Source organism: Mus caroli, chromosome 5 (assembly GCF_900094665.2).
Source record: "Mus caroli chromosome 5, CAROLI_EIJ_v1.1, whole genome shotgun sequence".
NCBI lineage: Eukaryota > Metazoa > Chordata > Mammalia > Rodentia > Muridae > Mus > Mus caroli.
The window spans coordinates 60,204,040-60,224,777 of record NC_034574.1 but is presented as its reverse complement, the minus strand read 5'-3'; the positions used below and the strand labels follow the sequence as shown (position 1 = coordinate 60,224,777).

Sequence of the window (20,738 nt, the reverse complement as noted above, 5' to 3'; positions counted from 1 at the left end):
TGTCAAAAAGGACACACTGTATTCAAGTAGAGCTCTACAAACTGGAGAAGCCAGATAGAAATTAGTACATCTAGCATACCCAAGAGATGTGAGGGTCTGGGTTCTGGAAGGAACCAAATACAAGCTCAGTTGCCAAGGTAGTAGCAGAAGCCATGAAAGCTGGCCTTCATCAACCTACCTGCCCAAAGCTGTGCCTTGGGATCCTTGGAACCAATAACCTAGGGGTCATCCTGTTCTCTCCTTTACATTGTTTTCCAGGACAGTTCAGTATGCCATTCCATACACAGACCCCACCCTTCCAGCTGCCTAGGAACCCACAGAAACAGGGTCCTTCTCAGTCTACTGGATATTTCTTTCTAAAGCCTCGGGGAAAGGGTCATGGAGATAGTTCGAGATAGTTTCCCGGCCTGATTAGTTGTTGGCACCTTACTGTCTGCTACACCCTGCAGGGTTTAGACAGCAGCAGACATCGGGGTGAAACCGGAGGTGGCTGCTTCCAACACTGACCACCTGACATTTGGTTTAGTACCTAGGTGCAGCAAGAGTGCAGTCAGTATTCGGGGAAGATCAAGGAGTACACATACAATGTAGGAAGATTAGGAGGAATTCACATACATGTGTGCATACACACTCACACATATACACACACACACACAATCCCCTTTACTTGCTCATTCTCAAACTGTCCTTTCTCCTGGAGAAAGTTTATTAACAGAACATTTGTGCTTTACATTCAGAGCTAAACTCTCAAAGGATTCCAAAATATTCTCAATAAACAATCTTCCTCCTCCTTCTTCTCCTCTACCTCCTCCTCTTCTACCTCCTCTTCCTACTCTCTCTCTTATTCTTCCTTCTCCTGCTTCTTTATGAAAGTCAAGAAGACAGTTATTGAGCCCATTTTATGGGCAAGTAAACATGGGCCTCAAATATCTAAGGAATCTGCCAGGATATGCGGCTAAGATATGTATTCTGAAAATTCAGGGTTTCAGATTTGGCCCGACAGCTGTATAGAAGAATGTCAGCCACTAACAAAACACACTGTCACCTTCTGAAAGATAGATTTTATGAAAGGCTGGGGGTTATGAGGAATTGCGTTCCATTTGTTCAGCAAATATCTACTGAATATCTATGTACCAGGTGCTGAAAGTGCTCAGGCTGGCATTGGACCTACATGGCTCTGTTCCCGCTGTTTCTGTAGTTACTATGCATCTTATCATCAAAAGGAGAAGCTGATGAATATGCTACTCAAGGCAACCTGGAAAGCAGGTTCTCTTTAATGTTCTTCCCAAGGAAACTTCCCTTTAGCTTTTCCTAGGACTCTCAAAGAACCATCCTGGGGATATGCAAGAGGCTAGAGAGATGGATGACTGGGGACCCGAAGGAACACAGGGAAGTGTATAGCATGAAGTCACAGGATCTGTTTCTGTCCTAATGCATGTCTTTGCATGTCTTCCTTCCCCGACTAAAAGGGAGGACTGAAAGAGCGCTATGGATATCCGTATCCCTTCTTTAGCTGGGTAAACTGGAAGAATAATGGCCATCCCTAACACTCAACAAACCTTCAGAGAAAGCAGGTTGCTGAGAGCGGCTCACACCCATAGGCAGACTCTCTAGGTTCCAGGCAGCAACTTCAGGTAGCCCCACTCATGCAGTGCAGAACCAACAGCCCCTTCTTCCTGCTCTGCTGAATCAGCCAGGCTGGAAGGATCCAGTGAGGACGGTTATAGCCTCTGGAGATATTTGGTTTAACTTGGCACCACGAAGGAAATAACAGTAGTTCAGGGAGAGAATAAAAATGAGGAGTTGGCAGAATAAAGGTGATAAAAATAGATTTTTTCCAACTACTCGAAGATGAATCATTTTGTCACAGGGATTCGTGAAGCTGTTTCAGTTTGGTTTTCGATCCAGCCCCATAAATTTGATGAAGAGAAATTTCCTTCCCTCGATAGCCAGTGCCATGAAGTGTTCAGCGTTCAGACAGCTTTGACGGGGTTTTATTAGAAAACCTCTCAGGGTTACCCTCCAGTCCTTTCTATGCCTGCTATAAATACAGATTGTGACTGATGGTCAAGGACCAGTCGGGGATGCAGCCCTTGAATCCAGAGCCACTGCCTTTTCCTCCCTGGCCAGTTTTCTCCTCAATTCCTTTTGTTGCCAGAAAAGGAGATTTTTTTTACAACGCATAGCAAGGCAGCTGAGACAACAGAAGAGTGAGAGAGGTCTCAGGTGAGAGGTACCTCCTGTATGTGTAGACACATCCCTCATGGCACCAAACGGTGCAGTATTGGGGTCCACACATTGCCCCACATTGCCTCCTTCCTCCCCTGGACATCGATCATAGATACTTTCCAATAACAGATTTACTCACCCCAGCATGTCCTCATACTCTGTACTGAGCTCCTGCAGACCCACACAGGGAGGTGTGTGTGTGGGGGTGCAGCTCCCCTCCTGTGAGCCCCTCACAGCAGTCCAGATGTTCCTACATTCTCTTGCCCAGCAAGATCCTCACTACTATGGAGCCCTGCTTGGAGCAGAGCAGGCAGGCTGCAATAGCTGGAATGCTGATGTGGAGGGGAATGAAGTGTGAGAGAGCTGATTGCCACACCTATTGGGAAAGGAGGTGGGGATTCCGATCCCTCCAAGGAAGAGGAGGCAACACCCCCAGGGATCCAGAGACCCAAATACTATCTTAAAAAGAGAACATGGTGACAGCCTGTAGCACACAGTAGGCTTGCAATATTGTCAGCCATTCTGGAACTGGACTAAAATCAGTGTGACTGGTCATTAGGCTTCAGGTTCCAAGTCTGAGACAAACCAGCTGCAGTGTCCCGGGCCAGTTATCACCTTCTGAGCCTCAGTTTCCCCATTTATAAAACGATAGTGTTGTTAAACAGGTAGAGGGCTCCTAATCCTGCAACCATGAAAATAAACACAAGCTTAAGAAATAAGAAGCACTGCTATGATTTACTGGAAACACACCATCCGCCATCATCTTAGGCATGTAATGTGTGTCAGCTTGCTTGGTCCCACAACGCTGAGATGAGATTTATCAGCTTTTATTTTGTAGACGAGGAAACTATCACAAGCTCTCCGTGAATCCCCGTGATCATAAAAGATCATCATATCCATTCAGTGTTTTGAATTTAAATGGTGGCATTTAATCTCTGTGCCTGGAATTGAGATGACATCTGAGAATTGAATCCAGCCCTGTTGGGTGACTAATGTGTTTACAGTCTCTGCTGGTGTAATTCTGAGATACCAGTATTTATGGTTATAGTCGCTCTCGCTACTGCAGAATCCATTTTCCACCTGTTGTTTTTTATTAAAACTCCATAAAGACCATGAAATATTTCTTTGTACAGATTCTAAAAACAGGGTCCTGAAATATGTGAACTGAAATGCTGTGTGTGGATTTACTGTTTGGAATTTTCAGGTGCCATAAAACACAGTGTTTACAACCAATCTATCACTTATAAAAAGTTTATTAGATTGATAGGCCGGCGGACTCTGGTATCCTGCCATTTATTGACACCAATATATCCTACGGTGCACTTATTAATAACTCCTGTGTTTCCACTCTTTCCTTGCATTGCACCCTCCTTTATCATTATCAAGTTTATTGTCATTTACCCTACTTTTTAAATAAAATATTTTAGAGAGAGTTTTTTTTAAATATACAGAAGAATTGCAAAAAGAAAAAGAGGTTCAGTAGAGCTAAAATCTCACATCTTAGTGCCTAGGATCACCGTGGCAACTGGCAAAGAGATTCTGGCTGAGTGCTGGAAATTAGAATCCGGGTTTCAACTCTTTGATACCATCTAGGATAGCACATTACACATTCAGCAGGTCAGGACTTACCTTGTTTCTGAAACTTGCTTTTAAAAAAAAAAAAAAGACCTTGGCAGTTGTGCAGAACACTGTCAGGAATCTTGTAGACTGTTTTTCTGCTTGAGTTTGCCATTTTTTCCCTCATGCTTAGCTATGTGAGGAGGACCATTAAGGTTAAGTCCTATTTTTACAACGTTGTATCCCTCACCCTGCTTTTGTTCTCTTCTTCTTCTTCTTCTTCTTCTTCTTCTTCTTCTTCTTCTTCTTCTTCTTCTTCTTCTTCTTCTTCTTCTTCTTCTTCTTCTTCTTCTTCTTCNTCCTCCTCCTCCTCCTCCTCCTCCTCCTCCTTCTTCTTCTTCTTTTAACTTTATATGGGGGGTGGGGAAGACTGTCTGACTATGCTTTCCAGGCTGGTCTTGAACTCCTAGCCTCAAGTGATCCTCCTGCCTCCTCTCCTTGGGTAACTAGGACTACAGGGTTGTGCTGTTGTGCCTGTTAGTCATCACAGTTTTAAAAACTTTATATTTAAGTCAAACAAAAGCCTTAAGGCAGTGGTTCTCAACCTGTGGGTTGAAACCCTCTAGGGGGTCAAACAACCTTTCTACAGGGGTCACATATCAGATATCCTGCATGTCAGATATTTACATTACACTCCATAACAGTAGCAAAATGATAGTTATGAGGAAGCAACAAAAATAATTTTATGGTTTAGGGGTCACCACAGCAGGAGGAAGTGGATTAGAGTCACAGCGTGAGGAAGGCTGAGAGCTACTGCTTTAAGGTAGGCAAAATTGAACTCTGGAAGAGCAAGTTAGATATCAAGGCCTTTACTTGGTTATTGTATATTATACACTGTTGAGAGGGTGAAAATGAGAAATTAATGTTCCATTTTTAGATCAATGTAGAACCAAGCTTCTAGCAGGAAGCCACTTAATGATCAGATAGGTGTCTAACAATTCTTTTGAAACGCCGGCCAAGACAAACTTCCTATGAAAACAGTCTCAGAGGAAGACGCACTGGAAGGGCAATGCTATCCCAGCCAAGCATGGTCTACTGCTCGTGCCTTCAAGTGGGTAGGGACGTGTTTTTGTTCTTGTTAAACTGTAGAAACCCCGTGAACTTGAGTGGAAAGTCATTTATAAGAATTAGTTCCACAGAAATTTCTTTATGCAAGCCATGCCTATGAAAAACAGGTAAGACAAAGACCAAAACACGTGTCCCTGTTCTTGTATGTTTTCCCTCACAGATCATACTTGAAGCTTTTATTCCCAAAGGGGAAGAGCAAGGAAGTGATGTAATGTCACAGGCTGCTGAACTCTGCCCAGGGAACGATAAGGGAAAACAACTGAGCTCTTTCTTCAAAGAAAGATTTGGGTCCACCCCCACCCCAGAAACAGGAAGAAGAAAAAAACCTAAGGGAAGATAAAAAAAACCCAAAAAACTTACAGGACTTTTATATATAACTCCTGTCTTTGTGGGGACACAAAAACGATCATGGAAACATGTTAGGAAAATAATCAATAGTGCACAGAAAGGCTATCAAATGTCAGCTAGTGACTCCAGTCACTTAATACATATGAGTAAGAATCTAGGTGCTTGGCTGGCTTACCCACTGTTATGGGTTAAATTGTATCCTCCATCACGTCCTCCTAACCAACTCCTTGTAACTCAAAATGTGACAGTATTTGACTTTAAAGAGGTCATTACATCATAGGAGATCCTCTGCGTGGACCCTAAGCCAAGCTGCGATGGTGTCCTCCTAAAAAGTGGAAATGCTGACACAGACAAGCATGTAAAAAAGTACAAAAGGATGGCCACTCAGAAGAAACCAGGCCTCATCCCAGCTTGGATCTTGGACACTCATAGCCCTTCAGAATTGTGGGAAAATGCATTTCTATTGCTCAAGCTACCCATCGTGTCATCATAGTAGAACAAACCAACACACTCGCCTTCCACTAACAGTAAAAGTCATGGGATAGCAGCCCATAGAGCATCAGCCAGGTGGGTACTACCTAACAAGCTGTTAGGTGAAGGACTTTCAAAGTCTCCATCTGGCATGCTTTCAAAGCTAAGTCCAACACTTCATGACTTCTCCAGTAGCTTCAAGTCCTCTCTCTCTCTCTCTCTCTCTCTCTCTCTCTCTCTCTCTCTCTCCTTTTTCTTGTGTCCCTTCAGGACTTGTCAAGCACACCCAAAGATAAAAACTACAATCAGAGGGAGGGATTCAAATTTTGTGGTTATAGGAAAGGAAATCAATTTGGTTTTTGTGCACACTTAAGCATGAAGATTTAATGTCAGAGTTTTTCATTCACTAACAGAGTCAAACTTTTCTCATGTCCCCCCTCCAGGTTTCAATCTAACATGTCCTTTACCCTGCCAGACATCTGCACATGACCGTCTCTTAGAGACAGCCAAGTCGGTGTGTCCAGAACAGAATTGATATTTGTTCTTGGAGGCCACTTCTCATTCCCCTGTTCCCATGATTCCTATTAAGAACATTAGCATGCTCCAAGTTTCTCAGGTCCCAAACATAAATGTCATCTTCCTAGCATTATTTATTGTGTTTTACCAAGTCCAACATGTACAAATTTTTAACATCTGAAATAAAGTTGCGTCTTTCCATTGCTGGTGCCTTACCGTTGTGTCATAGTTGAGTTGGCAGGTGGCTTTTATTAGCTAGACCCTTACGAATGCTATGTCTCATAAAATGATGGCTTATTGTGTTTGGAGACAAATTCTGTCTTCCCATGTCTGTTCCCCTTGGCCCTTCATCTAGGCTTAGGTGTGCATCAACTCTCATTGGGATTTCTTGTTTCCTAACCAACTGATGCTTGGTTTCTTCCCATAGCTGGCTTCCTACACTTGTAAAGTACTTAAATCTGAACTGTCTCCCCAGAGTTCATGTGTTCAAAGCTTGATCCCCAGCGAAGTAGTACTAAGAGGTGAAACCTGGGAGGTGATTAGATCATGAGTATACTACCTTATACATTGATGAAGTCATCACTGAATAGGTTATTAAGAGGTGAGGCCGAGAAGAGGAGGAGACAGGTTACTACAGACATGCCATTAACAGAAATGTTTTCACCAGTCTTTTCTCTGTCTGTTTGCTTCTTGGCTGCCATGAAGATAGGTGTCTCTTCTGCCACACACTCCTACTTCTGTAACTCTGCCCCCATCAAGCCCCAAGTAATAGAGCCATCCAACCTTGGACTGAAGTCTATGAAACTGACCCACAATAAAATCTTTTTCCCTGTAGGTTCTTTGTCTCTGATATTTATTCACAGTGATGGAAAGCTAGAGAGCCCCACATAGCTGCAGAGTTATCTGCAACACAGAAGTCCTTTGCTTTCAGTAGGTCCAACTCCACCAAGATGGGATTTCTGGTCTCAATGTGCTCCTTCTGGTTCACTTTCCAAAACAATGACTTCTCTCAGAGACCCTTAGCTCCAGATAAGTCATATGGGAACACTGGCTGCTCTCAGATAGCATCTAAGCTCTTCTGGCTTGACCTTATACACTCCCAACAAGAAGATCCTTTCTACAACTCTGATGTGACTTGTGTTCATGGGAGCGCTGGTCACACCTCACCTTTCCAAAGCAGATCTTAATCTCAAGTCACCTTCCTTGGTCATCCTTGCATATTAGACTTCATTAGCTTCTCGGTAGCTTCCTCACTGTTAGACTTGTTTCTTTGCCTCCTGGGAGGACGACCTCTAAAACTTACGGGTTATGACTTATAGCAAAAGCAGATTTGTTCTTGGAAGACAAGAGAGAACAAACCATCTCTTCTTGGCGCAATGTGAACCACCTCTCCCCCCTCCCCCATGCCAAGGAAATAGTACCAAAAAACAAAACAAGGAACTAAGTTGGATCCCATACAAGAGGCTGTACCAGAAAACTGTAATCTTTAAAATGCTATGACCCTATGGTCATGTCTCTTGAGGTAAATATTATTTGGGGATTTTTCTACCCCACCTTAGATCATCTAGTTCCCAAATAAAAGACGCAAAACCTTTATATTTACAATAAGCCTTAAAGCATTTGTGCTGGGAAGATATCAACCCTCTATAATATTTTGTCTATTTCTCTGTCAATATTTCCAAGATATCACTTGCCATGTTACGCCTGGGCTGATCCTACTCTAACTGGCTGGCCCTTGTGGCCAGGTGCTCACAATCCACCTACTCCATGGTGCCTTCTTCGTCCTCCTCTTCTTTCCCTGTGATCTCTTTCTCTCCCCTCTACCTGTGACTCTCCAACCAGGTAACTGAAAATCTACCTACCTCCATTCCCTCCAGTAATTGGCTGACATAATTTTTCTTTTTAACCAATAGTTTTAAATTAAGGAGCAAGGTTTGCACAAGAGCTGGTATACTTGAGAATTCACTCATAGCATACATAGCCACAGATCAAACCTCAGTACATGTCTCCAGAAGAATAAGAATATTTACAGGTTAGTAGAAACGTTCCTCAGCTTACAAAGGGAATAAGTCCTGACAAACACATCATAAGTTGAAAATCCAATGAACACATCTACCTCACCAAACAGCACACCCGGGGACAAGGCACACAGTAGGGTGGGAGTATGATGTTTACTTATGTGTGGCTGACTGAAAGCTGTGACTCCTGCTGCTGATTCAGGATTTAGAAAGCCATACTGTGCATCTGCAGCCCAGGAAAATATCATCAATGAATAGATCCTACTGAAAGGGCATCACTTTCACATCATAGTGAAGTTAAGAAGGGGTGAGCCAAGCCAAGTAGAGAGAGAGTGTATGCACAATAATGTCAGCCTCTGTGACAGGTAGAGTCCCACAGCTCCCAAGGACTGCTCCTGGTATTCAAGTCCTTACATACTTTCCTGGAGTGTGGGGTTGACTCAGTGTCTTGCTTTTAATTACATGTATGGCAGAAGTGACAGAGTGCCACTTCAGAGATTAAGGTATAAAAGACAATAGCTTCCACCTTAAGCATTTGTCCTCCCTCTCATCCTTCCCTCACTCCTTCCTCTCCCCTCTCCACCTCTCTGCCTCTCTCTCCCTCCCCCTCTCTCCTTCTTTCCTTCCTTCCTCCTCTCTCTCCTTCCTTCCCTCTCTTCATCCCCTCCCTCATGAAAGAGACTCTGAACTAGCAACTGCTCTAAGCCTCGCTCAGGTTCCTAACCCATGGGAATTATGTGATAACCAATGTGGTTTTCAGCTACTGAGTTGGGCCAGCCATTTGTAACACAGCAGTGGATAATTAATTCACTTTCCAAACCAAGAAAACCCAAATCGAGATCATATGTGCCGGATAAGTACCAGGAACACAACCTCTTATCAAGTCTTCTGCCAAAAGAACCTGGACAAGGAGACTAGTGTGTCAGTCTTATCTAGGCATATTATTGAACAGCAGCTAAATGTTGCACACTTGCTCTTATGTATGTATGGCTAATCGGGAGCTGTGGCTCCTGCCACTGTCAAGATATAGAATGTCATACTGCATAGCTCCATCCCAGGAAAAGATCAAAGCATAGAGTCTATTGAACAAGCATTACTTTCAGACTATGGTAAAGTTAAAAAAAATGTGAATCAAGTCAGTCCTTGAGTGTATGTACAGCTGTTATCCCTGGTGATGTGCAGATTCTTTTTTTTTTTTTTTAAATCAGAAAGTTTAATTATCATTCAGGAAAAAATGAGTAGATAACTTTCTCTGAAAAAAAATGTTGATTCTGGGCTGCAGTTATTACAAGGGACAAGACTGCCTGTAAGTTAAATTAACTTACTTTCTCATCAGATAATGACAGAAAGTCCCATTTCCAGTATTATAAAGATACATGTGGCCCAAAATGGCTGAGAATAAATACAAAACAAGAAAGGCAAAAAGCAGTAAAGCTAGGGCATGCATTGGGCTCCAGGAGAAAAATCTCAGAAATACCCCAATGGCAACAGGGAGCAATCAGCTGGAAGCCGCAGCTCTTCAGTCATCTTTGTCTTTCGCTCCGTGCTTCAGGATGCCTGTGAAGTCAATGTAGTTGAAATTCCCCCTTTTGTCAATGGGGGCCTCTCTGTACAGCTCATCCACCTCATCGTCTGTGAAGCGGTCGCTCATGGTGGTCAGCAGCTCCCTCAGGTAATCCTCCTGGATGGTGCCTGTGGCTTCCTCATCAAAGCAAGCGAAGGCGTTTCTGATGACGTCCTCGGGGTCAGTGCCGTTCAGCTTCTCCTCAAACATGGTGAGGAACATGGTGAAATTGATGGGGCCCGGGGCCTCGTTCATCATGGCATCCAGGTATTCGTCAGTTGGGTTTTTTCCCATTGGAGCCAGAATGTCGTGCAGGTCCTCCTTGTCAATGAAGCCATCCCGGATCTGGTCAATCATGTTAAAGGCCTCTTTGAACTTCTGGATCTGGGACTGGTCAAACATGGCGAACACATTGACATTGCACACTGAGGGCTTCTTGGTGGTCTTGGTCTTTGCCCTTTTGCTAGACATGGTGGTGGTTAAATCCCTGCTCAGCTGCGAGAACCGAGAGTGAGCATCTCTGAGAAGCTCCGCCTCCGCCACCCTCCCAGACTTTCTAACTTTCCAGCCTCCGGAGCATGGCCACTTGACATGCAGATTCTGATAGCTACCTCTGCGTCACTGGTCATTAGACTGCTCCTTTGACCTATCTAACTCACTGCGGAAAAAAAGCCGTCATCATTTGACACACCACATTCATTATGTAGCCATATCTTTTGGTTTGGGTCATAACTTAAACGTAATCTGGTTCCTGAAGAAACCTGGATGGGAGAGATAAAATGTAGACTAGAACATAGGCCAGGAGGAGCCTGAAGAGCCTCTGTTATCACGTGCTTGTGTTCCATTCCATACGCATCTGAGAGCTTTATAAAAGTAGAGGAAAAGACAGGGCCCAGAATGGTCCGCACTTTTACGAGCAAGAGCAGCACACAGCCAGAAATGACCTGGGAGACATCAAATAAATTACCCCACTCCCCAATTAATGTTCTATCCTTCAAGGTAACACAAGGCTGAATGGACCAAAGAAAGAAAGAAAGAAAAAAAACCCACAAAACCAAACTCACGTTTTTGTTGCTTTTTCCCTCTACCGTCTGTACTCTTTTATGTATAAAGCCAGTAAAATGCTAACAACCATCCCAGCTACAGCTTAGCCTTGGCACCGACCTTGCCAGCAGCGTATTGAGCATTCCTTCTGTGTACCATGTGGGAACACAAGCAAGGCTTCACATGCCGTGCCAGGGAGGAGGATAAAAGAAGATGTGTCATGAAATCCCGTTCTGGCTGAGCGACTCCACAAGATCAATTCATTTCCCTCAGTGAAACATACTGCCTTCACAAAGAACAGTCAGCTAACCGGGTCTCGCTTGTCTCCCCCACAAAGAGCCTGGCCGTCGGAGTGGCCGGATTGCATCGTGCCGTGACCATCAAGAGCAGGGCTGCAGGCACAAGACACCAGGATGCAGTTCCAAGTCAACTCTCCTTCCCCATCTAGAGTGGGGATGCTAAGTCTTCTTGTCCCTACATCTTTCTTGTACCAAATCAGAATCCTAGGTTAGGACAGCTGTGTCTGGCTAATGTGATGGGCACTAAGAAAGCCTAACCATTAGTCATAGCATAAAAAAGGTGAGAAAGAAAAAAAAGGCAAGAGCTAGAATATGAGTCTGTACAGTCTGGTTGCTGGTAGGGGAAGGCTTAGAGGAAACTAATGTGCAAAAAATACATGCGTGCGTGAGACAGTCTCTCTCTCTCTTTCTCTGTGTGTGTGTGTGTGTAAATGCATGCATATACACATATGTGTGCAAACAGAAAGGAAAAGAAAGACTGAATTTTAGAAAGCTCTGTTGCTTCTGTTGAGTGAAAATATTATGTTTTTTTAAAATAAAGTCTTTAGCAAAACTTCCTGATATATGAAAAATCAGTTTATGTGTATGAATATTTGCCTGCCTATATGGATATGTACAGTGTGTGAGCCTGGTGTGTATGTATGGAGACCAGAAGAGAGGCCAGATTCCCTGGAGCTGGAGGTACAGGCAGTTGTAAGCCACTGTGTGGATGCTGGAAGGTAAACAAGATTCTCTATAGAAATCAGCAAGTGCTCTTAACCCCTAGCCACCTCCCCATCCCCAGCAAAGATTTTTAAGGCTTTCTTATTATTATGGGTTGTCAGCAAATACTTTACTGACTATGATTTCCGAGATGTGGCCACATGGGGCTTGATTTAATAGAGCCGACAGGAACATTTCATTTAGAGCCCATAATTCCCTGCCTTGAATTCATCCAGTGATCACATCTGAAAAGAGAAAGGTGGTGATGTTCTTCTAAAACCACTGAGGTCTCCTTGGAGGTCAAGGCTTCCAAGCAAAGGCTCAGAGTTTTATAGTCAGGTCTGCACGAGGAGTCCTGGAGGAGTCAATGTGACATGGTAGGAAAGCACGTACCTGAAACTGGGCTAACCCAGCTTTAATTTTAACCCTGCCTCTTACTGACTGGAGAGCGAGAGCGCATAAGATTGAGTGAATTGTGGTTTCCTGAGATCCAGCCAGGGTCCTACACTGATGACATCTCAGAGTGAGTATGCAGCTTAAGCAGCCAGTCCAGTGCTGCCCCTGACACAGAACAGACCTTTAATAACATGAGTGTGAGCGTTCTGATAGCCACACCCCTGGTTTTCTCACTGTCTGCTTTCCCTCCCTGGTAGCCTGAAATAATGACTTCAATTGGAGTAGAGTCAAAAGCAAAGATCTTGCTCAAACTCGCCTACAAGATGAACTGCTGGAGGAGAGTGAACATTCTAGAAACTATGATAGAAGTGATAGGGTATCCACCTCCAGCACAAGGCACCCCTCAGAATGGTCTGGGTGCATGAGAGCTCACCTCCAGGTAGGTTCTACAGGAATCTTCTCATTGACGGGTGGACGCCCCTACACTTGGGGGGTTCACATTTACTCTCTTGCCCTCTTCCTAAAAAGATGAAGTTTGAATAACTGTTTTCAACAGCTTCACAAACCTACCTTTTGTCTAAAACAACGTGCTTATTCTCACAGCCCAGAAATCTCTTCAGCCCTCTCACCATCTGTCCTGCTCTGACCTCTCCCCAACAAGAAGACGTCAACCACTCCACAGACGCCTCCTGAAGGCTTCCACAAGTCTGCAGAGTTTCTGGAAACGTCAAGTTCAACTGCTCCAGGAATCTTAGCTTTAACCATATTTGAAACAGTATCTTTGGCTAGAGTAAACCGGATCCTTTATGAAAAGAAATTATATCTGGGTAGGTTTAATGTGGCTAAACGTTAGTCTTTGCCTTTCCACTTGCTCAAAGTATTAAAGTAACTTGCCACTCATCTGCTGTATCTTCAATTGGGAATACTTGGGTAGACAACAGAAGAGGGGCTGAGATTCAGCAACTATCTCAGTGTTCACTGCTTGTCTAATCTAGAGCAAATAATCTTATAAACCCTCCATTATATACTATGTCTTTATCTGTGTAACTACAATGTCTTTCCACCTGTGAGCTTTTTCACTCAGATCAGTTGCATCCTTGTGGTCTCAGATACCAAGCCAAATGAGTACTTTAAGATAGTTGTAAGAAGGCTCAGGAGCGGGGACAGCATCCCCACAAACACCCAAGTAGCTCTATTTCTAAGTTAATCTTCCCGTATGCATATGCGAATGGCTGTCAACATATACATCTCAGTGACCAAAGATTAGGCTGTAAATTCCCACAGTGAGCAAGGCTTTGGGGGTGAGATGGCCTTCAACATCCTTTCTAATGACCAGTAACTTGAACTTCAGGATATGACTTGATTGCACAATACTGTCAAGCTGACAGACTGAGGGGACACTTAAAAAAAATATTGGTAGGCCAAGCCCTAAATCTGAGGTCTTTTTCTCTGGCAGCAGCAAACAGTCTCACTAACACCTACAGAAGAATGCAAGCATCTGTAGGCAGTCACCACGCAGCTTCAGATGTCAAGGATCATTACAGAAGGAACCCAGAGCTGGATCTACGGTCTGTGTGAGTTCTTGCCAGGAAATGGTTTTCAACTACTTTGTTTTAACACCTTCGCCCCTGAATTCTATAAAACCACAGCTCAGGAGGTAAAATACACCTATTCATGCCTCTGTGAATCTGCATGTGTTTGTAATTCTGAGTTGGTATGTGAAAACACGCTTTGCTATTTATCTTCAGGTTAAACAGCTGGGCCATCTTACTGGACTGATTTCTCAACACCAAGCCATTAGTACATACATGCACACAAATACACACAAATATGCAAACACCCATACACTTTATATATTTATACACACAAAGACACACAGACATACAGACACACACATATAAATACACAGACACACAGTCTCTGTTCCTGTCTCTGTCTCTTTCAGTTTCTCTCTGTGTGTCTCTCTGTCTCTGTGTGTCCCTCTCTGTCTCTCTGTGTGTCTTTCTGCGTGTCTCTCTGTCTTTCTCTCTGTCTCTCTCTCTGTCTCTGTCTCTGTCTCTCTCTCTCTCTCTCTCTCTTTCTCTCTCTCCACAGAAAACACTACAGCCATACTTCTCAGGAAATCCAAGACTTCTTGATCAATAGTTGGCTGGTGGTCTGCCAACTCCCTGGCAACATGCACACCAATCTGAAAGTCTTCAGGAACATTTGAAGCATTCCCTGCATTTTCCGTAGTGTCATGATTGTGCCGAGGTTCCTCTATCTTGTATTCTTCAAGGCCATTTCAGGCTAGAATTTAATCTCCATGATTAAATTTAATTCCATGGAAAATTACCCAGCTCTATTCTAGGACACTAAGGCCAAGATGTCCAGCTAACTTAGTTTCTCTTAAACTGCCTGCTTGTATAAATCTCCCTCTCCAGCCATCTGCTTATCGTAGTTTCTGTTAAACTGCTTGCTTGCACAAAACTCCTCCTGCAGCTGTTGAGCAAAACACCAGGATGTGGGTTTTGCTTTTAAAAGCCCCTTACTCTAAACACTAGATACTACACTTGGGCCCCAAATACTTGAATGTAGTCAGAGTCAGCTAGAATAAAGACTTTCAATTGGCTATAAACTGTGTCTGAGTGGTCATCTCTGGGGTGGGGTCCCCAAGATAATGAATATGAAGAGGAAGAACATATTATTTGAAAAATATACTTAACCCAAGGGCAACATCCTAGAAGATATTGCTTATTTGGAATCTTCTACCAAATTGAATTTTCTTTGAATCTCCATCTTTGTGTCAATAAGAAAACTTGCAAATCTACCCAAACAGTTACAATGCTACCATAATGTCTGTGTATTTAGTGTATTTTGTGCCTGCATTTGGACTTGCTCATCATCTCTTCTGAGTGGTGATTTCTAATGTAAAACTATGGCAACTGATGCCATGATCAGTATGTTTGGTCACAACTAAATAATAGTTAAAGCCACGCTGTCTTATCATGAATACTAAACCATTTACAGGCCTTCCATTTCAAACCATTTCCAACATCTTACTCTTGAGGATATATTTAAGCAAAGTAGATGTTCGTTTTTCTCATGCTTTAACCTGTTTTCTCCTATGTCAGGGGATGTTAGCCATATTCTATAAAGAACGATATCGACAGACTATCAACTCACACAGGTAGTTCTGTTTTTGAGATTGTGGAGTTGATTTCAAAATTCCTTTCTGAGGGATGGAGGAGATCTAAATGGTAGATGTGCTTGGCTTTAAATGCTTGGTATGCACAAAACGTTGGGTTGAGTTTAGTGCATCCTCTGTGGGAATGGCTTTATTTATTTAATAATAAGAACTCACAGACATCCACTTGCCTCTGCCTCATAAGTGCTGGGATTAAAGGTTTGTACCACCTGATTTCACACAGGTTGTTTTATGTTAAATCTTGATAAATACAAACAAACAAACAAAACAGGATTTTGTCAAAGAGTAGAAGGACAGCAAAAGAATTTTGAAAAATGGCGTCCTGTCTGGAAACGAACAATGCTTGAGGAACATGGAGTTGATGGTAATTATCCAGGCAAGAGACAGGGACAGCTTGCTCTAGGACAGTGGCCAAGGAAATGTGAAAAAGCAGACAGATAGACTGGACAAAGTTCCCAAATTGTTTCCCAGCATAACTACGGTGCCTGCAACTGCCACCCAGTTCCAAGTGGGAGGGACTGGTCACTGAACTCTGATTTGGATATGTTATACTTGAGGGACCAGAGTGCTTTCAGACAGGGATCCCTCAGATGAATAGATGACACTCGGTGGAGCTGTCCAACAGACAGATGAATATCTTGGTGGAACAGTCCTAGACAGATGTCCAGCCAGGTTCGGTGAAGAAGAGAGCACTTGGTAAGGAATGTTTGTTTGGTCAAAGCTATGAAGAGCTGAGGTCAAAAAGTCAGTCTAGCATGTGAGCATGGGAAGAAGGGAGCCTATGGGCCGGTTCTAGGAGAGCTATTTTTATGAATATTAATGTATTGGGTAAAGAAGAAGCTGTAGTTCTTTTCCTGTCAGGACTTCAGTTTTACTTGAGCATTTGGAAATGCTAATCTGAAGGGAGGGAAAGATTTGCCACATTTACAGACTAGGAAATCTATGGAAACCAATGGTGCAGTGAGTGTGTTTAAGAAAGCATTTTCTAGATGCTAAACTCCCACAAGGTAATTTGCTTAATACTTAACATTAGGATATTAAATATTGTTATAAGATAATAATTTAGTAAAAAAAAATATGTAAGTGAGAAAGAATAAAAAACAAGCACGGAAATGTCAGCTATAAAGATCCAGAACATGGGGGGAGGGGTTTGGGAAGAGGAGGAGAAATAGAAACCAAACACATAGTCACAAGCGCTTCCATCCCTAAAGTCCCTTTGCTTCCATCAAATTGACTGACATGCCAAGGATGGCATTTGATCTACGATAAATGATAGCCAAATGAGAGTAGAAAATGGGCTAAGGGATCAGTGTTTGCTCTGCAAGAATGAACACCTGAGTTCAAATCTGTAGCACTCACATAAAAAACCAAGCATGGTCTGCACATGCCTGCAAACACCAGCATACTCCAGGTTCAGTAGACACCCTGCTTCAAAGCACTAACACAAAGAGGAATGAAAGAGACACCCAAAGTCCTATCCCAGCATCCTCATGTGGGCATGCACACACAGATATTCATAAGTATGTATCATATAGCACACTCGATATATACCATTAACCCCCCCCCCCCAAGAAAGAGGAAATATCAAAATAAATGCATGTACTCAAACCTGTAACTTTACTAAAATGACTCATGAGTCACATTTGCAATTAAGGTATCTAATCCCCTGTCCCTTTCGCCACTGGGTGTGCACACTCTCTATGCAGAACTGTGTGCAGCGCGTGAGCTTTGCCTGGGGCCTCCTTCACTTTGTGCTTCAACTTGTTCCTGGGACACTAAACCCCAAAGCTTCAAGGTCAGCAAGGTCAGAGGCTGCCCCAGGCTCAAGGCCAAACAGACAGAGAACAGAACAGTCATAAAAACCATAGCTTCAACATCTGGAAGAGATGGCTTTAATAAAAAGTTCTAAAATAATAGATGTATGTACATACTAACATATGTGGTACATTAATCATACCCATATATTATTTGTTTCATAGAGTTATTTAAAAACCACTCTTCCTAAGTGCTTCTATATACCCCCTTCCTTATTTATCAAGCTTAATTGGCTACATGATTTTTGATTAACAATATTAGATGGAATATTTAATGTCTAATCTCCAACTCTCTATCAATTGATATAAGAAAGAAAATGCATCCACAGAAATAGCAATTCCTAATAAAAGAATCCAGTTTATCCAACCTGCTGATACCATGCCTTCCCACCAGGACCCCCAGAGGCTTCAAGCACAATAGCTTCTTGTCACATCTGATTTTAACCAGTCTTCATGATACAACTAAGAAACTTTAAAACAATCAGCAAGGCCTGTGCAGGAGCCAGCCTAGATTCTTGACATTTTTCTCATTGTTTTCATGCAAAAACACAGGCAGAGAAGGCACAATCAAGGAAGCAGTCAGCAAATCATTACCAGGCCACACATCTGTGTGTGTGTGTGTGTGTGTGTGTGTGTGTGCGCGCGCGCGCGCGCACGTGTAGCTTCTTTGAGAATAAAGATTTGTTTTTTTTTATGTTCTCTACCCCCCCCCCTTTTTAAAAAAGGCAGCATCAATTAAGTGGCTACTATTAATTGCCAAGAATTATAAAATATATCAAAACATGAAAAAAGTATTTTGCCTGATCTGATGTGAACACATGAGTTCTACAGATCCTACAAGTGGACATGGAAGGGCTGGGGTCTTACTTGCAGAGTTTCCCCCAGATAACATTGGATAACTTTGGTGCACCATAAGTCCTGAGAAGAGCTGGTTTATAACTAGACAGTGTTGGGATATTTAAACCAACACAGAGTTCTACCACTGAAAGAAGCAACCTGTTTCCTCTTGAAAGCTCTCTGTCTCTCCCCTCCTCCACTGAAGGGGGAGGCGGTGAAGCACTGAGAAGGGAAATGTAATTAAAGTCACATTCCTTCCTGGGGTCAACTGAATTATCAGCCTCTTACCCCAAAGCAAATTTGCCTCTTTAAGACTGGAGGACTTTATCACTCTTGGGAACAATACAAACAATGATTAAGGTGCCATTTGGACATGGCTGGAATTTTTCATGTTCAAGGAACCTCTTAGCTCAGTGGAGTCGGTGTGTTCTCATTCCAGGAGTATACATACTGCCAGAAAGAACTGTGATGAATGGCCGTGCTGTGACCCTTAGGTTAGAGCAAAGGAACATTGGAAAATAAATCTCAATTATGGATACTCACCAATCCTGCAATGGGGGTAGGCAATCTATTGATCTTTTTAACAAGTCCTGGCTTTATAGCATTCAGCAACCTGTCATGAAAAAGGCAGAATGTCAAGTGAGACGTAAAGGAAGATGGATCACACAAATCATCTGCATCCAGGGCTGGGGCTGAATCACTGGAGAGTAAAAGGAGTGGAGAGCTTGCCCTTCTTGCTGTAAATCCAAAACATCTACCAGCCTCTATGTGTGTAAGTAACAAACTCTGCCAACGTTGACTTTGTTGACTGCAGGTGGAGTCTTAGAGTTTGGAGAGGAGAAAAGGGGAAGAGACTGAGAGGTCCTTCATAGACTGGAGGCTAGGAGAGAATGGTCTAGAATCAGACACATGGGTTGCAACCCAGGGCAGGTAAGGCGTGTTTCCAGTTCTCCTAGATAAGGCAAAGAGCTCTCCCGGGATGGACTAGGTTCAGAGACCAACACTGATCTCTGTAAATGACTTGCCAAGACAAATACTGTCTCCAGACCCTCTTTGCACTTGGAGGAGAGTGACTTGTCACATGTGGTTGAGCTTCATTTAAAAATGGAAGAGTGTATTTTGTAAGAGGTTAACCAATCACATCCTGAAGATCTGAAATGAGGTTGGCCACGATTCCCTGGGTACCAAAAAAATTACTCAAGCAAAAAAAAATTTTTTCAGAGCAAGCTTAAACATATGTGAAAATGGAAATATAAGGGAATGCACGTGTGGCCAAACTGTGGTCTGCAGGAAATACAAGTTGAGAGGGAAGAGGATAAAGATGGCAAGCAAACTATAAAATGGAAAGTTAGCCTGCATCAGGGAAGAGGGAGCGTGTGGTATTTGCAAAGGAGGAAGCTAATAAGGAATAGTTAGAAGTAAGGGGTGGTAGAATGGGAGCACTTTTTCTTCAAGAATGAGATGATTTACTGTAGTAAGAGAAACTAGAAGTTTTTTATAATTTAAGGATCACCAGGCAACAAACCCATGGAACAAGAGTGTTCAACACCTGTTTTGTAAACAAACTTCTCCTGGCACACAGCTGCAACCAAGCCCATTGGTTTATGAATCTCTGTGGCTCTCCCTGTCCTGTAGCAAGAGCGGCAACAGTCAAAGGCAGAACCTATGACCTACAAAGTGTGTGGATGGTCCCTTTGTGGCCCTTTCTGGAAAAGACTTTCTGTCTTCTGTTCTACTTCCTACAATCCAAGATCATAGCAAATAGTCAAGGCCCCACGCCTGAGACCTTTCCAGGTCACAGACAGAGACTCTTTGAAGTAGTCTGACACCACTATACACAGACATATAGGAGATAGCCGATAGCCGTGCAACAGAACACTCAGGTGTTGTACCAAAAGAAAGCTTGACTGGCAGATCTTGGTCTATTCCATTACAAATCCCGCTCACCGATTCAGCATGTAATGGCCAGAGTGGGCAGGTCACAGACATTTAGTTCAATGAGGGACTAATGACAAGAAAAAAGAGTCTGTACCTGGTCAATGTAGATATGACTTTTCCCTAAATATTTTTGACCATGGTTGGCTGGATCCATGGATGAAGAGCCTATGAATAGAGAGGACTGTCTGTCGTGGAGGTTGGACAATCTACCTTGGAGAGCATGTCTTACCAACACATATGCAAGCTATGTCCTTCTTAATCAACACAGAGGAGACTGGGGAGCTGATGAGGGGCTGGTAGAGCATTTGCTCTGAGGATTACCTGAACACCACACACAGCTGGGTCCTTTTCTAGTGGTGTTACCAACAAAAGTCTGTATCCTCTGTTTTATCACCTGTAATACCGACTCTTGATGAAGCCAGTTGAGGTTGTAACACCCAGATATAATGACATCATCAGTTGTGCTTGTAGTGTTGGTGTGGCTTTAAAGAGATGAGAATGTGAAAGGCTAGCACAAAGTCCAGCTCACATGTTCCCTGCAAATGCTTCTCTGTGTTCTGTGTAAGTTTTTATTCATTTTAAATGGACTGCTGGCGGCATTAGTTAGGGAAGCAGAAACCGGCCTGAGTAGGGCCACAGGCCTCACCCGGCCGGATCAGCGCCAGGGTAGCAGGAGCACAGGGTTGCCTG

At 43.2% G+C, this 20,738-nt stretch overlaps 1 protein-coding gene and 1 pseudogene across 16 annotated transcripts in view; both read right to left on the bottom strand.

Annotated features, from left to right (window-relative positions):
* Positions 1 to 20,738, bottom strand: part of Limch1 (LIM and calponin homology domains 1) — a 310,330-nt gene that overhangs the window by 151,473 nt on the left and 138,119 nt on the right. For all 15 annotated transcript variants that reach the window (XM_029477930.1, XM_029477931.1, XM_029477934.1 and 12 more), the window contains exon 3: positions 18,654 to 18,723. In XM_029477930.1, coding sequence (XP_029333790.1) covers positions 18,654 to 18,723 — 70 coding nt within the window. The remainder of the gene's footprint in view (positions 1 to 18,653; positions 18,724 to 20,738) is intronic.
* Positions 9,477 to 10,420, bottom strand: LOC110294418 (annotated as a pseudogene). Its single transcript, XR_003836759.1, has one exon. The product of XR_003836759.1 is annotated as a myosin regulatory light chain 12A pseudogene (transcript).